General features: G+C 37.0%; 2 protein-coding genes across 3 annotated transcripts; both read right to left on the bottom strand.

Annotated features, from left to right (window-relative positions):
* Positions 1 to 794: 794 nt before the first annotated feature.
* On the bottom strand, positions 795 to 3,287 carry mrps23 (mitochondrial ribosomal protein S23). Of its 2 annotated transcripts, none has more exons than XM_051128578.1 (5): positions 3,110 to 3,287; positions 2,674 to 2,853; positions 1,823 to 1,900; positions 1,594 to 1,717; positions 795 to 1,358 (listed from the first exon to the last, which is right to left on the bottom strand). In XM_051128578.1, exons 1-5 carry the CDS (start codon positions 3,151 to 3,153, stop codon positions 1,206 to 1,208), a joined length of 579 nt encoding a protein of 192 aa, XP_050984535.1. In that variant the 5' UTR covers positions 3,154 to 3,287; the 3' UTR covers positions 795 to 1,205. The 2 variants fall into 2 exon arrangements, with proteins under 2 accessions (XP_050984535.1, XP_050984536.1); XM_051128579.1 differs by having other exon boundaries at positions 795 to 1,355.
* An 84-nt stretch (positions 3,288 to 3,371) lies between these two features.
* Positions 3,372 to 15,879, bottom strand: nos2b (nitric oxide synthase 2b, inducible). Its single transcript, XM_051128514.1, has 28 exons — positions 15,830 to 15,879; positions 15,622 to 15,690; positions 15,493 to 15,540; positions 15,364 to 15,411; positions 15,182 to 15,283; positions 14,819 to 14,967; positions 14,439 to 14,601; positions 14,268 to 14,359; positions 14,040 to 14,181; positions 13,229 to 13,368; positions 11,226 to 11,400; positions 11,022 to 11,123; positions 10,321 to 10,515; positions 10,092 to 10,174; positions 9,790 to 9,934; positions 9,103 to 9,207; positions 8,851 to 8,900; positions 8,590 to 8,764; positions 8,389 to 8,509; positions 7,371 to 7,449; positions 6,975 to 7,162; positions 6,727 to 6,893; positions 5,266 to 5,476; positions 5,059 to 5,146; positions 4,852 to 4,973; positions 4,610 to 4,758; positions 4,321 to 4,515; positions 3,372 to 4,159 (listed from the first exon to the last, which is right to left on the bottom strand). The coding sequence occupies exons 2-28, from the start codon at positions 15,682 to 15,684 to the stop codon at positions 4,121 to 4,123; spliced, it is 3,336 nt and encodes a 1,111-aa protein (XP_050984471.1). The 5' UTR covers positions 15,685 to 15,690; positions 15,830 to 15,879; the 3' UTR covers positions 3,372 to 4,120.
* Positions 15,880 to 16,480: the final 601 nt, after the last annotated feature.

Genomic DNA, 16,480 nt, shown 5'->3' with positions numbered 1-16,480 from the left:
ATGTCCATTTGATGCGTCATGTCTGCGTTTTACTGTGACTGCAGAAATGATTCACGTCTTTAAATCCTCGCATTGTTCCTGATACGCTTAAACGTTTACACTGAAATGGTTATGTTAACAAATTCAGCAGCGATGAATCAGTTTCTATTCAAGGACATTCACGTTCTCACAAAGCCATGCGCTTGCCATTTACAAAAAGTAACTATTCAATACTTCGTACGTCGTATTTCGTTCTTAAGAGAATTAAGCTGTCAGTCATCTTGGATATGATGTCTGCTTGAGACATTTAGATGTTCTGCATGATTAGATAAGTACATATCACAGATTTTTTTTTTTTTTTTATCTTGAACACTAACCTGGCCATATCTTTTTGGGTCACTGCCAGCAAAACTGATTTGATCTTGTTGATAACATAACGATATTTATCTATTGTCTTATCATCTGCCTAATTATCACCAGTGAGCACTGACAGCTTCACAGGCTTAATTTAGCATGATTCATTTTTCACATGAAGTAATTATCAGTAATTCAAAAGACATTGAAATATTTTATTTTAACATTACCATTAGAAAATGAAAGACAATGGTAATTCTGATTGACTTAGAAATTCATTGTCTGTGCAAAATCAGCTCTGCATAAACCATCACAACAATAAAAACACATAAAAACTACTTAGTTTCTAAGGTCCTGTTGAGGAGATATTTAAATGCAAGACTGCACATATAACAAGGATGCAGTGAAAAAAAACAGTTTGACATCAATATGAATCAGAAGTTTATGGAGTGACTCAGAAAAATGGAAATATAACACTTTATTGAGTATTTACAATGCAGATACTTTTCCCACTACTGTTGTTAATGGACTTGAAAGTACTTTCATTAAACACTCCACATATTTTATTACACAAGACATTAGACACTTTCACAGAAATGAAACACTTGCTAGATCTGTATGATAAAGTCATTCACCAAACCCCAGCTTCTTGGCTATAAAAATCATTTTGGCTGTGTCTTCAACATCACTCATTTGACATCAAGAGAGGTAAAGACATGTTCATGCTCATCTGGGATTACAATGTCCACAACTGCACAAAATATATGTGTGTCCCAGTGTTTGACGCATCAAAAATGCATGACTGACCAGCACGTTAATGTGCTAGAGGCAGGTGCAGTTTATGTTGTCCTAACAGAGGAGAATAGGTACATTTATGATGATGCCTGTCTGTCAGGGTTCACCGTCTCTGCCTCTGGCTGTTTCTCAGGAATATTTGTCTCTGTGTCTGTGTCTCTTTGCTGCTCTGCCAACATGTCAGTCAACTTCATGTTCAGCAAAGGGTCCCGAGACTGTGGTGCCACCTGCTGGTTACAAAGAAACATGATGGACCAATACAGAATTAGATCATGTAGTCCAGGGGTGGCGAACCTAGGTCCTGGAGAGTTCAGCTCCAACCCTAATAAAACCTCACCTGCCTGTAGCTTTCTAGTAACCCTTCAGACCTTGATTAGCTTGTTTAAGTGTGTTTGATCAGGGTTGAAGTAAAACTTTGCAGGGAACCTGATGTAGTCTAAAGAATAATTTAGCTCTCAGACTCACCGCAGGTCCTCCTTTTTTTCTTAGATAAACGCCCTCTGCGAGCAGCGCTTTTGCAGTCTCTTCAAACAGCAGCTCAGGTTTGACATCCCCTCTGCTTTCTAATTCACTGTACTTTATAACAAACCTGCATAAAGATACAGTAACAACTAAATCAAAAGGCACATAGAAAATTCTATTTAAAAACTGTAAAATACTGTTAAAATATATGTAATTTCCCATCATAACTTACCTCTGACATGGTGATACAAAGCTGGGCTTGAGGAGCTCAAAAGCTCTGGGTCCATTGCCATACACCTCAAAGAACTTCCTACAATCACAGAAAAGTCGTGTAGATTTACTGCAAGTCCAGTGACCCAGAAATGTGTTGGAGGTTTTACAGCACTAAAATCTAGTTAATGTAATTTTAAGTTACGTGTACATCACAATTAAAATATTTTTTAAGAGTCTTTTCCAAGGCGGCATTCATTTGATCAAATGCATTCAAAACAGTTATACTGTAAAATATTCTTACAATTTTTTTTAAAAATGTAATTTATTCCTGTGATGTAAAGCTGAATTTTCAGCATCATTACTTCAGTGTCATATGAACAGCAAAACCTCTATGCTCAAGAGACATTTTATAAATACTGAAAACAAATAAATAAATAAATGTATAAATACTGAAAACAATTTTGCTGCTTATTTTTGTGAAAACCATGATACATTTAATTTAATTTAATTTATTTTTATTTAATTCTCTGATGAACAGCATTTATTTTTGAAACATTATAAGTCTTTAGGGTCACTTTTAATCAAATTAATGAATCCTTGCAGAATAAAAGTTTTACTTTACTACTGAGCCCAGAGCTTTGAACAGTAGTGTACATAGCATCAAGAAACTTAATATAATTAATAAAGAGATAAAATATGCATCGATAAATACACGACATAAACACAAAAAAAGTCAGTTAAGTACAAACGAAGGGCACAGAGTGACCGTTAGATCAATGTCCATGGGGAGAACAATACTGCAACCAAGTCTTAAATGAAGTTACTAAAGATGACATATTCGACTTTTTAAACCGGTATGTTTGGACTTACGCTCGTATTTCATCCTCTTTGTATAAGATTTCAGGTACAGCTTCCGCTGCATGTATCTTAAGTGGTCTTAGAGGTTTCTCGTAGAGAGGCTCTCTCTTTGGAGGAAAAGCAGCATAGACATCAAACCAGATAGGCCTTTCTTCGTGCTTTATGACTCCAGCTCGCATTAAATCACGAACCCTTTACAAACAACAATTAATTCTCACAACAAGAACTTAAACGCTGTACAACACTACACAAAAGCTTTCCGTTTTATTATTTCTGATTTAATCAGCGTTATTGGCATTAAATAACGTCTTTATATAGTACACTTTCATATCACACAATATATTTTATAATAAACCGATCTCTTGTGTTTAGACACGTTTTAGACTTAATATTTTTGTCATTAACCTTGAAATGATCTCAAGAAGCACATGCTGTCACTAGTGCTTACCGTGTAAATACAGTCCCGAATTTCTCAAGTCGACTTCCAGCCATAATATGTGTATATGATAATACAAATTTAAACAGATATAAATAAATATCACAGAAAAGTCATGAAAAAGTGACAGTTGCACACTCTCCGCTGCAGCATGGATGCACTACTTCCGGTGTTACTACGGACACCCATCAAAGACAAACTACGTGAATGCGAAGAAAAAAAAACTACCGTTGTTTTGATAGTATAATAAAGTCAGTTTATTATAAAAGGCGATATTTACCATAAACATTCAGTTACAGATTTAGTAAACACTCATATGTAACACTGTGAGATGTAATTATAAAAGACAGTATTAACAATAAACACTGAATTGAAAGTATGGTTTGGCATGACGAACACCAATCGTCTGAGAATACACTGAAAATGTTCAAATTTTAAGCACAGAAATAAAGTGAAAACTGAGGGAAAAGTGCAGTATGTTACATTTATAGGTCACTAATTAAATAAGCATTTGTGACATGTACAAGTAAACACTTTGCATAAAAGGTCAGAAATTTAAAGTCCTCAGATATGGTGATCCCTGTTGTTCAGATGAGCATAGAAACTCTAGATTGCTCCAAAAGAACTGTTCCTGCAATTAGTTAGAACTATAGCCATAAAAGCATTACTCTAAAGAAGTACATTTATTTCCAAAAACAAACAAAATGCATTCATTTTAAACAGATAGGAATAAAATTACAGTTTATTTACAAGCAGGAAATATTTTATTCATAATTTAAACTGTACATTCCAAAAGTTACCGATGATGAGAGTGTTGCATGGAAATTTAATACACTGCTGTTGCATTTTTGTGATTTCTTTTTTATTTAACAGAGTATTATTTAAACAGTGTGAGTTAAGAGTTAAGAGACGTTTTGGCATTATTTTGGAAGCTGTATGAAAATCAAAACATTATAAGTTAAAATCTCATTTTGGTGTGTTTGGATATTGCAAAGATTGAGGTTGTCCAGGTGATCTCAAGCACTAGGATCCAAAGATGTCCTCATGGTACCGCTTTTCATTCTGCGAGCAAAAGCATAATCATCTAAAATTATTGACCATATATTATTACAGACTGTAAACAAATCACCGTTTCAGGACAACTGAGCCTTCACAGCAGCATAAATGCTGTGGGAAATTATTAACTGAAGCAGTTATAAAATATCAACAATTTGAAGGTTCACCTTGAGTCTTGACAGATATTCCTCAGCCTGAGAAAGAGTGATGCCCAGCCGGCTGACTAGGATTTCCTTGATAGTGGCGGCCACGTCGTGGGCCATGTTCATGCCCCCACAAATATACAGATGTCCTGGATTATGGTGCAGAACCTCAACGACCTTATCATTCAGTTGTTCTCGCAAGATATCTTGGACATAAACCTGAAACAAGAGTGCCAAAAATATATATATATTGATATTTATAGATATATATCGATATTTTTAGATATTACTACAGTTGTGTCAATGTGTCTACCTTGGGTTGTCCAGTCTGTCTAGAGTAAGCTGTTGTGATACTGCTTAGAGCGCCATTATCTCTCATGTCCAGAGCCTCTTCTTTGTAAAGATGATCAGTATCTGAACCTCGACACCCGAACACAAGTGTCGTCGGATTGCCTTTCAGACCTTGAAGAAATAACACAACTTGAGGTTCGGCAAGCCCGTTTCAGATGAACTCTTTGAAACCACTTGAATGTGATAAGGGATAAAATTCAATACCTGTTTTTTTCATGTCATGGAATTGCTGTTGCCAAAAGCTACGGAAGGGAGCAATGCCGCTACCAGCTCCCACTAGAATACAGGGAGCACTAGGGTCGGATGGAAGGTGGAATCCGTCCGAGCTGGAAGGCATAAATAGAACAAGTCAGTGAGTTATAACCAGAAAAAATGATCTGGGACATTTTGGGAATGTGATATATAGGGTACCTATGGACAAAACATGGCACCATGTCTCCTTCTTTGATGGTATTGAGCCAGGTACTGCAAAGACCAAAATGCAGTGGACCTTTTCCCTCTAAAGAGAGCAGAACATATAACAACATCACATTAATTTTTTCAGTGATTCAAAAAGTAGTGGGAAGTTCCACTGTTCAGGCATTATTTAATAAATAATCGCTGGGAATATGGCTGTACCCTGTGTGTAATAGCTGACCACTGCCACAGTGAGGTGGAGCTCCTGAGGGTGGAGATCTGGGGAGGAGCTGACTGAGTAGAGGCGTGGCTTCAGTAGAGGCAGCTGGCTGAGCAGAAAGGCAGCAGAAAGTTCCAGAGAGGAAAACTCCTCTAGCACCTCAAGGAAGGTAGGTTTGTTGAACTCCTTCCATGTTGTGTAGACCTGGAAGTCCTGTAGTAGAGAGACATCTTGGTATCAATTTAACCAATAAACACAATGGCCCTTTTTTGTGAAAAACAAGCATTGTTATGAAGACCCCAACAAATACTGAATGTATCTGCCTTATTTGTCAGTGCAGAAGTAAGCCTATGGGCAAGACTTCCGGTTCATTAGCCACTGTAAACGGTGCAGTAAACGGTAAAATTGTTTGCACTACAAACCAGTGTGTTTATAATTAAGATAATACATTAAAATAATATGGTAAGACACACCAATTTGCCATATCAAGCAGCAAAACAAGCTGTTTTGTACTGCTAAAAATAACTGGACGCGAATGAGACCGGAAGCCAGACATAAAATTAACATATGGCCATGCCCACTCTTATGGCATTTTACTATCAATAGCACTTTTATCAATTCCATTAAAAAAAATACTGGAATTAAATGATGTTCGTTACTGTTAATGTTTCTTGCATGTGTATTCGGGATACGGGATACTTTTTTTTTTTCTTTTTTAAGATTTATTTTTGGCCTTTTTGCCTTTATTATGATAGGACAGATCATAATCTGACAGCTGACAGGAAGCGAAGTGGGAGAGAGAAGGGGGCGGGATCGGGAAAGGTCCTCGAGCTGGGATTCGAACTTGGGACGCCCGTAGCGCAACAGCGCTGTATGTTGGTATGATACCAACATGTGCGCAAACGCTGCCTGCGAAGTCATTGCAGCGAGGCAGTAAGTCAGCTGCCTTGGTTTTCGGATGCTGTCAGGATGAGAATAGCATAGTCCGATTCCCAAGCATTTGACTCTAATGAGTTAGTTATTTAAAGCGACTCAAAAAACACTGCACAATCATTGTGGACCGATGCCTGGAATAATGATTCAAATTAGTCTGTCCTTTTAGTGAAACAAACACCTAAATCTCGACCAGTGCAGTCTTACGCTATAACAAATGATTGTTAGGAACCATTTTTAGTGAAACAAAAAAACAAGCAACAAGTGTCCACTTCCTGAAAAAATGACTACTGAAAGTTAATATTTATCAGAGTATCAAAAATACAAAATCATTAAGGGATCAAAATTCTTTCCCTTAGGTAAATTAATCATGCTTTTTGGTGTATTGATTACCATTTATAACCACAGTTTTACTACCAACACCATGGTTAAACTATGGTTAGTGTAGTAAAACCATGGTTAATTTTCGTAAGGGTTGCAATTCTCATCTATAGTTCTGGAACATTTGTAATTATCAAAAAGTGGCTTACTGTTGCTAGTGCGAGCAGACGTTGTCTGTGATCTTCCTGTTTTGCCATTTTTGAGAGTTTGCGGAGAAGACTTTGTGACGGTGGGGTGGTGACATCCAGATAGTAGGTAAGAGCTTGGGCAAGAGGACATGGTGGTATTCGTTCATCTCTCTGCCACCTTTCACCATCTGCAGGACAACATTATTAGCTATCATTATGTTATGATGTGTAAGACTTCCATTATGTAATTAGGGAAGATGGTACAGTACCAGGGTAAGCATTGAGGAATTCCAAGCGTAGGCTCTGATTTATAGGAGGGGCATTGGACAGATTCTTCAGGATGCCAGCGACTAATTCAGGTGAATTCCCTGGGAAAATCCCTACATGGTCACCAGGGACAAAGTTTAAGGGCTCTGTGTTCCCATCCATCTCTAACTCCACCAATATTGTAGCCCGACTGACAAAACATTAAAAAAAAAAGTTAATAAATACGGTGTTCTGAGAAAAGGCAAGGCACCTGTTTCTGAAAAAAAGCCTATATAGAATAATAATAAATAATATAATAAAAAAAATAAAACAATACAATCCAATAATAGAAATATTATTGTTGCTATTAATATTAGTAAAAAACATAGATGCATGAATGAGTTGGTTTGAGAGCAAACCTTGAATTTGGGCTCTGAAGATTCTGCCTTCTCTTTAGTTTCATGGGAACCACAGCTTTAGAATGTAGAGCTGACAAAGCTGTAAAACCAAGCCAGATATTAATGATCAGTGCAGAAATCATCCAAACAAACATGTTATATCATGATTTTTGAATCATGGTTCTCATCTCAAATTGTCAAATACTTAATGATCGCTAAACTACATATTTGAATCTTTAATTTTAAAATGTCACTAAGGATTGCCACACTCCTGTATAATTAATATTGCCTTGTATTCTAATTCTATTATTAAAAATATTAAAAAGAGATGCAGCAAGATCACGTGTGTTCATCGTGATGCATTATCAATCGGCCATATTGGCAACACTGAACATAAACAATGCAACTGAACCAAACAAAACTTGCATATTTTGCTGATTACTGCTGCTGAAAATAGTCAATTATTGTTATGTTTTGGGCTGTACTATTTGGTTGGACTGGGAAAAATACATTTGGAGAATTATAGACTGCCAGAAGTTACAACAAATCAAGGAGAAGGAACAAAAGGGGTTTATGGCTGGCCAAACTGAACCAGGATTTCCAGGGCAAGAATCTTGACAACATTCATGTTTGTTCGTATCATTTCCGGTCAGGTAGGTGAAATAATAGGCTAATATCTTAATTAATACTGCTCGTATGTATCTTTACCACCTATTAACTTTAGTTTGTAAAAATATTGTGCCTTTTCCTGCTTACTAAGTCCTTCTCTACATGGTTTAGCAGCTTCCACATGTTTTCTTCCCGAGGTTTAGACAGCATAAATTAGCAAAACAACATATTCAGTAGTACATTAACTGTGCAATCAATGCTGTTATTTACATCTGAGTATCGCCAATATGGCCATGCATCCGGGTAACTGACCTATCATGACGTAAGTACAAACCCTCTATATATATATATGCTTTTGATCACTTCTGGATTCATGACCATAATTTTCCCATAATGATGTGTTTTTAAAAGAATGTGGGTTTAAATGTACCTGCGATTCGGTCAAGTGTACAGCTGTCATGCTGAACTCTGTGCCTCTGTGGATCCCAGGAATCTGCCAGACCTTCTTTTCCTGGAAGCTGACCTTGAATGTTAAACTCCTTGCATGCATCCTAAATACAGAAAATTAATTTTACTATTCACCAATGTAAAGCATTGAAAACAATGGATGCTCAATGTAAATTACTGAGACCTTAAAGGCAGCGCAAGCCCAGGCTGAGAAAGCTTCGTCCTGTCCGTTCAGCTCATCTCCCTCTCCTGTGGGGGACACACGGATGGCTCCCAGCGCTGCAAACTTAGCATCCACTGCATGGGCGAATGCACAGAAGTGTGGGTACATTCGAGAGCCAAGACCAAACACACAGTACCTGTATAGGGGAAAGAAACAATTCAGACAATATACTCTACACCAGGAGTGGAGACAAAATACATTTAAGAGATTTTAAACACTGACCTGACTTTGTTTCTGAGGTTTTTCAAGCTGAGAAGCTGCTTCTTGAAACTCTGAGAGAAGAAAAATCATGCAAACAGCAAATTAGAATCACATTCTAGTTACTGTTATTATGGGCAAAAGCTAATGACTTTGTCCTAAAGACCTTTTCATTTTGTCATACTGTAAATTCTGCACTAATTATGTTTGATGATAATAGTCTTTCATTAAACTACAGCATTGCTATAAGGTCACAGTGCATAAATATGTCCACACCTCTCCATTTCCTGGACAGTCTCCATTGCCAAAGGTGCTGGTGACAACGATTAGGAGGCTTTCCTTCTCAAGTTCACTGAAGTTGTAGTCCTCCATGCAAACAACCTGTTTAAATTATTCATTAATAACACATTGTTTTACAAATGCATGTTTTAGCTCAAAGGATTGACCCTGCATAGACAGCAATGCAACTGCCACATTCAAGGCCCAGAAAGGTAGTAAGGACATTGTTAAAATAGTCCATATGACATTAGCGGTTCAACTGTAATGTTATGAAGCTACGAGAATAATTTTTGTGCACAAAGAAAACAAAAATAACTACTTTATTCAATCATTTCTTCTCTTCTGTGTTAGTCTTTGATGTCCCCTTCACAAGAATACCATTTTCCTTACTACCTTTCTGAACATGCTAGTTGTGTTGCTGTCTATGAAGTGTCAGAAAGCTTTTGGATTTCATCAAAAATATTTTAATTTTTGAACAAATATCTTACGAGGAAGAGTAATTAATGACAGATTTTTCGTTTTTTGGGTGAACCATCACTTTAAGGTACCAGTTGACTAGTACTGTGATATTATTATGAATGTGTCACATACACCCACTTCTTGCCAAGTGTTGGTAATGATGCTCAAATTGAGTCTTAGGAGACCGATGAGTTACATATGAATCAGGGATGATGGTCCTCTTACCCGAGAGCTGAAGGCACAATTCATCATGGTGTTTAGTTTCTTAGCAAAAGACTGTGATTTCCCTGTTTCTGTGGCGTAGAGAACAGTGCAACGCACCCTCTTGGCCAGGACTGATTTAATGAGTGTCTGAGAGAAGAGCACTACTCTAGAAGAAAGAAAACAAAACAAGAACTTTAGCTATACTGGCTACACACCAAATGTTCCCAGCTAACCTTTCAAGCATTCATTACAATGTTGCAGACAGATCTCTTCTGAAAGAACAGCACTTTGTTGTTCTGGCTGAGGAAGTGTAAACCTGGTACCTGATCAATCCTTTGAAGCTGATTATATGCCTCCTTTCATTTCTTCTCTTGTCCTTCCACTTGTGTGTTATCCATGGATCAGGCTTTAAATGGCAAAAGAGGAGACACATTAATTCAAGACCATCCCAAACGTTTTGTTTAGACATCATCATGTTTCACACAGCTTCATACCACTAGTCTGGCAATAATGTTCCAGCAATGCAGCTACATACTTAGGATGATACTGTACCTGATAGTAGAAAAAGGGTGACAGGATGTAGTTCAACATTTCCTGGTGAAACACAGAGGTTAGAGATCCAGACATTGGCGGCACCAGCCAGACCCAATCGGCTGGACAGCCTCCGCGCAGACGCATCTCCATCTCCATGTGCTGCATGAAGGACTCTGATGCAGAATGGTGGTCGGTAATGGTGACCTTATTTTTCTGTATGCCAGTAAAACAAAAAGGTCATAATAAACATTTAACATTTACCAAATTTTAGCACCCACATATAAACTTTCTAATAAAAGTCAATTTTGCACTATAAAAAAATAAGTGAAAAAGTATTTTTGTAGCTTCATAAAATTACAGTTGAACCACTGATGTCAAATGGACTTTTTTTAATGATGTCCTTACAACCTTTCTGAGCCTTGAACGAGTCAGTAGCGTTGCTGTCAATGCAGGGTCAGAAAGCTCTCAGATTTCATCAAAAATATCTTAATTTGTGTTTTGAAGATGAACGAAGGTCTTACAGGTTTGGAACGACATGAGGGTGAGTAATTAATGACAGAATTTTCATTTTTGGGTGGACTATCTCTTTTAGATTTCTCTAAAAATCACGTTTCTGTATGAATCTCATTGTTATGACTGGTTTTACTGAATATACCAATGCAAAATTCTTATTCTCTCACCAAAGTGTTTGACTTGTTTGCTATATAAATCCACTTTACCTGAAAACTATGCATCACTGCAACATTGATGGCCACCAGAGCCTGATCCTTCCAGAGCGAGGACAGTTTTTGCGTCTCCAAGCCCATTTGACGGCCAACCCGCTGTATGGCAACAAAATGAAAGAAAATCAGTATCAAAAAAACCCTTTTTGGAAAAATTTCTCTTCTCTACTGTAACTTTCTACTGTAAGAATGCTGCAGTACCTCAAGAACATTGTAGCGCTGGGAATCACAGAAGTCCCTCACTCCAATCTCAGTGCCCAGGTACCAACCATTAAAAGGACACGCTGGGAATTCAAGACCACCAACCTCCAGCAACATGTTGGCCACTGCAGGTAATGCATACCATCGGAGGTTCAAATCCTTAAACCATTTGTACCTGAGGAAGCGCATGAAAACATCCAACTTTATTAGCATGTCAAGGCATTGGCATATGTGACCCTGGATCACAAAACCAGTCATAAGTGTCAATTAAAAAAAAAAAAAAAAAAAATTACATAAGCTTAAATAAGCTTTCTATTGATGTATGGGTTGTTAGGATAGGACAATATTTGGCCGAGATACAACTATTTGAAAATCTGGAATCTGAGAGTGCAAAAAAATGAAAATACTGAGAAAATCACCTTTAAAGTTGTCCCAAGGAAGTTCTTAGCAATGCATATTACTAATCAAAAACTAAGTTTTGATGGTAGGAAATTTACAAAATATCTTCATGGAACATGATCTTTATTCAATATCCTAATGATTTTTGGTGTAAAAGAAAAAAACAATTATTTTGACCCATACAATGTATTTTTGGCTATTGCTACGAATATACTCGTGCTACTTGGTAGACTGGTTTTGTGGTCCAGCGTCACATATATTTTGCAAAAGACCCTTGATTATGTAATTGAATGCAGTACTTCAAATTTAAATAATCTATTTTGCTTATACACATAGGCGGAGAGTGAACCAACTCCAGGGTAAGGCTAAAAGCAGCCAAAATGATAAACAACAAACATCATAAACTCGTCTCTTAAGAAATTAAGAACAAAACACTGAAGCTGTCTGTGAAATGAAGCTCTTACTCAGGGTTGCCAGGTTTTCACAACAAAAACCTGCCCAATTGCTACTCAAAACTAGCCCAATCGCCTTTCGAGGGGTCCCCCATTAAAAATGGGTGTTCGGGGTGATAAAATACACCTTTTTTTTGTCGGGGTTCCCCTGGTAAATTCGTATTTCAGGAGTCATATTACGTTATTGGAGTCACTTCAATAAGCGGACATCAAAAACAACCCGCGGCAACATAGTTAAAGTAGCCCAAATCCGCGGGAAAACCGCAGACTTGGCAACACTGCTCTTACTTACATTGTACGAACATCTGCGCTTTGTTGTTTAACGGTGTATTTCCACTACAGCGTAGTGAGCTGAGCGTTTTCCATTCATTTCTATGGAAGCTGAGCTTAAACGCTTGCGCAATGCGTAATAGATTTAATTTGTAATAGATTTAATTTGTTTGTGCAGGTGCATTTTTGTCCAATTTAGTGGCATTTTTGCCCAACTCCCAGTGGTCAGAGGATGGCTAAGCCTTCCCAGCCTTACATACGCTCCACCTATGCTTATACAAATCTATAACATTTCTAAGTCTGCATGGTTGCACCATTATGCCTCCATCAACCAGCACTTCAGTCAACTTCGCATAGTACTTAACTAAACTAATTAGGTAGCTTTCTAAAATGAAGTGTTAGAATGAGAACCTGACTTCTGGCCTCAATGGTTAAACTCATTTGTTAGGTCTGCATAAAAGAATGTGGCATAGAGACAGGCTGTCTTAGCTTTGAATGGGTTCGCCACTCTAGCCTGATCTTTAAGTGCCTAGGAGCGTTTGATTTTAAAGGTCCTTTTAATGCAAGCTCTTAAAGGGAAAAGCCTTGAATAATTTTCTCTTCAAGAAGCAAACAGATTTACTGCAGAATCAAGTGGAATGCAAGTCATCTCAGAAATCCGAGCACCTCAGTCAAGAGCTCTGGTGGTCTGCGTAAACAACATCGCACTCGAAATCCCACACGTAACAAGATTGAATGTCTGACTTTGTGTCTTTGTATTACAACCATCGATACACAGTGATGTAACACAGCAGTTTAGAGCCTTATCAATCAACTAGCAATTTTAATCTAGTACAAGAATGTTTTTTCATCCAGCTGGAGTGCAAAACTCTTGCCACTTACTGTGGGTGCTCCATGGGAACTTCCAAAATCAAATGTTGGGGAATTTCAAAAACCTGAGGGTCCTCTCCATTTGCTTGTAAGACTAGTGGAAGCACATCAAATTGACCGTACTTTGGTGTCCACCCTAGCTGCATGCAAATCTGTGTAAAAAATCATTATTATTACAAGATTTTATACAGAACATGAACTTTTCAAAATGAAAAAAAGACATAAGTGTGACTTAAAACTGAGAAGTTATATCTTAGCTATTTTAAAGGGATAGTACACCCAAAAATGAAAATTCATGCTGTTCCAAACGCGTAAGACCTTTGTTCATCTTCAAAACACAAATGATGTTTTTTATGAAATCCGAGAACTTTCTGACCCTGCATAGATCTGACACTGACAATTGACATGTTCAAGGCCCAGAAAGCTAGTAAGGACATTGTTAAAATAGTCTATGTGACATCAGTGGTTCAAATGTAATCTTTTGAAGCTACAAGAATACTTTTTGTGCACAAAGAAGACAAAAATTACGACTTTATTCAACAATTTCTCTTCCCTGTCAGTCTTTGACACATGTTCAAGATGTCTATGCAGGGTCAGAAAGCTCTTGGATTTCATCTAAAAATATCTTAATTTGTGTTCTGAAGATGAACAAAGGTCTTACAGCTTTGAAACAAGTGAGTAATTAATAAGAGAATTTTGATTTTTGGGTGAATAAAAATAATGTATCTAATTATTAATGATATAAAAACATCTACTATGAAAAATATCTACTAGAAAATATAAAAAAATATATATATTATAAAAAACAGAGACTGGTTTCTACCTCTGTGAAGTCAACACTGGCAGGATCTCCTATTATTGTACCATCTGTCATCTTATAGCCAGCGTATCGTACAAGCTGACTATTCCATATACGGAAATCATGTTGGCCATCAGTTCTTTGAGGAAACACAGTGATGGCAGACCTGTCAAAATAAAGAAACTTTATTGTGACATCCCAATCAAGATGGATGCATTATTAAAAAGCTGGAATTACACATTCTTGGTTTACCTCAGGTTGCCTCCATTGGTAGCAAACTGAATATGATCGCACATCATCTGAAACATGTCCTCAGCAGTTTTGCATTTACGTGCATCAAACAGCTGAAAACAAGAGCTAATGTGAATATAACTATACAACGGCATATTTAATAAATGTTTTAGTCCAAACTAGAGAAACTACCTGCAAATTAGCCCACTGGATTCTGCCAATGCATCTGGGTGCATTTCTCCATGCTTGCTTAGCCCCAAATTCCAATTCCTTTGTGGTGAGTTGATAAGAGCCAGTAGCCTCTATTTCCTTCGCGACTTCCTCCAAACGAGACAAGTGCTCCTCGATTTTTGAGCTGGAAAACAGACATAATTCAGTCAAATAGCCTACCTTTTATGCTCTCATGATCTGCTTTATTATGGCATTAAATAACAAGAATATAAGCACCACTGCTTATAGAATTAACTACTTAAAATCAATAATGATCAATTTATAATCTGCATAGTTTGAGGAAATGTGTCCCTCTCATTGTCTAAGGTGACCCTAACAAGACCCTAGTGGGTTCTTCCTACTTTTTAATTGACTTGTAGTACTGATTGATGAAGTCAACAGCTTGCATGAGGAGGTCCTCAGAGCTTGGCGGGGTGGAGGAAGGACATCGCGTCATTGCCTTTGGCGTCATAATAGAGCCTTCACAGACTTTAGTCGTGCAAATTTGGCTCTGAAATAAAAGGGAAAAGTTCAGAATTGCGCATCACTTTATTACACATCACTGCCAAAATAACATTTAAATTACATATTCAACTCATTCTGAACTTTACACAAACATACACATACAAAAAAAAAAACTTTTTAAATTAAATTCAGTTCACATTTGCCTTTGTTCATAAAAAATATATATTTTACAAAGACTCTTTAATGTAGAAATAACTCACTTTAACCGCTCTGTGATGTAATTTGTCCTGATGGCACGAGCCATCCTGGTAGTTCTTCACTTGCTTGGAAAATGGGCATTGAGTCATCTTGTTCCCCCATTGCTAGGCATACCATCAGAAAGTAAGGATATTGCATTTCACTTCATGACATTGCATTTTATGTTAATTAAATATTTGCTCACCGTATTCTGTGTAATGTGCTGTGGTATTACATTCTTGTTTTCCCATTGCTAGGCATATACCAACAAAATGTAAGTATAATACATTTTATTTATAACATCACATTTTATGTATATTAAAGTTTTGCTTACCATGTTCGGCTTAATCTGCTGCAGTATTGCATTATTGTTCTCCCATTGCTAGACACATACCAACAGAATATAAGGCTATTGCATTTTATTTATGGAATTGCATTTTGTGTTAATTAAAATTTTGCTCACCGTATTCTGCTTTATCTGCTGCAGTGTTACACTTTTGTTGCCTTTAGTGGCCTGGTTCCCCATATTTACCTGAAATGTTGAAGTTAAAATCATTAAATTGTAGTATTTCAGTTTGTTAATTTATAATAAAGAATAGAAAGAAATAATATTTTATATATTAAAATGAATATATGCACATTTCCAATTGTGAATTTCATGAGGTTCTTACCTTTGTGCAAGGTCCTTTACTCAGTTTGTAATAGTGCAACTTTCCCACTTTAACCTGCTTATATACTCAAGCCAGACAGGCTGTTGAGGGCAGGTCAAGAGTTGCGCTGGTCATGGCATTTTGCCTCAAGGAGGGTGAGACAACAGTCCAATTACAGTCTGACCACGTTTTTTATCAAATATCACAATCTTACACCCACACTGGAATCTTCATACTCCAGCGTGATGAAGTGAAAGAGAAACCATAAACAGACCTCACAAGGTATCTGGCATGCCTAATAAAGCCAAAGCCATGCCTAATGTCAGTGAATGAATGGATGAATGAACAAAGTACACATTTTACAAATCCAAAAGTGTTTACATCAACAACAGGCCATGATTATATTGGGTTCAATAAATGTGCATGATGCATGTTTTAAATGAGGTTTGCCTAATGCGGAACACTGTTTATTTTTGCAGACGTGTTATTATTTCTAGGAAATGTGTCTAAGCAATTAAGAAAATCAGTAAGCTCTTTTATTACCACACTGCTTATAGGACTTCCTTGAATTTCCTAAATCCATGTGAAGAATACAAAGTCTTTCTTCTTCTTTCATTTTGAAAGTTCTTCAAAGTCAAACATTAAACTTTCTCAGAGAAATTGCAAATACAT

Source organism: Labeo rohita, chromosome 15 (assembly GCF_022985175.1).
Source record: "Labeo rohita strain BAU-BD-2019 chromosome 15, IGBB_LRoh.1.0, whole genome shotgun sequence".
Taxonomy (NCBI): domain Eukaryota; kingdom Metazoa; phylum Chordata; class Actinopteri; order Cypriniformes; family Cyprinidae; genus Labeo; species Labeo rohita.
This window is presented reverse-complemented; position numbering and strand designations above follow the sequence as displayed.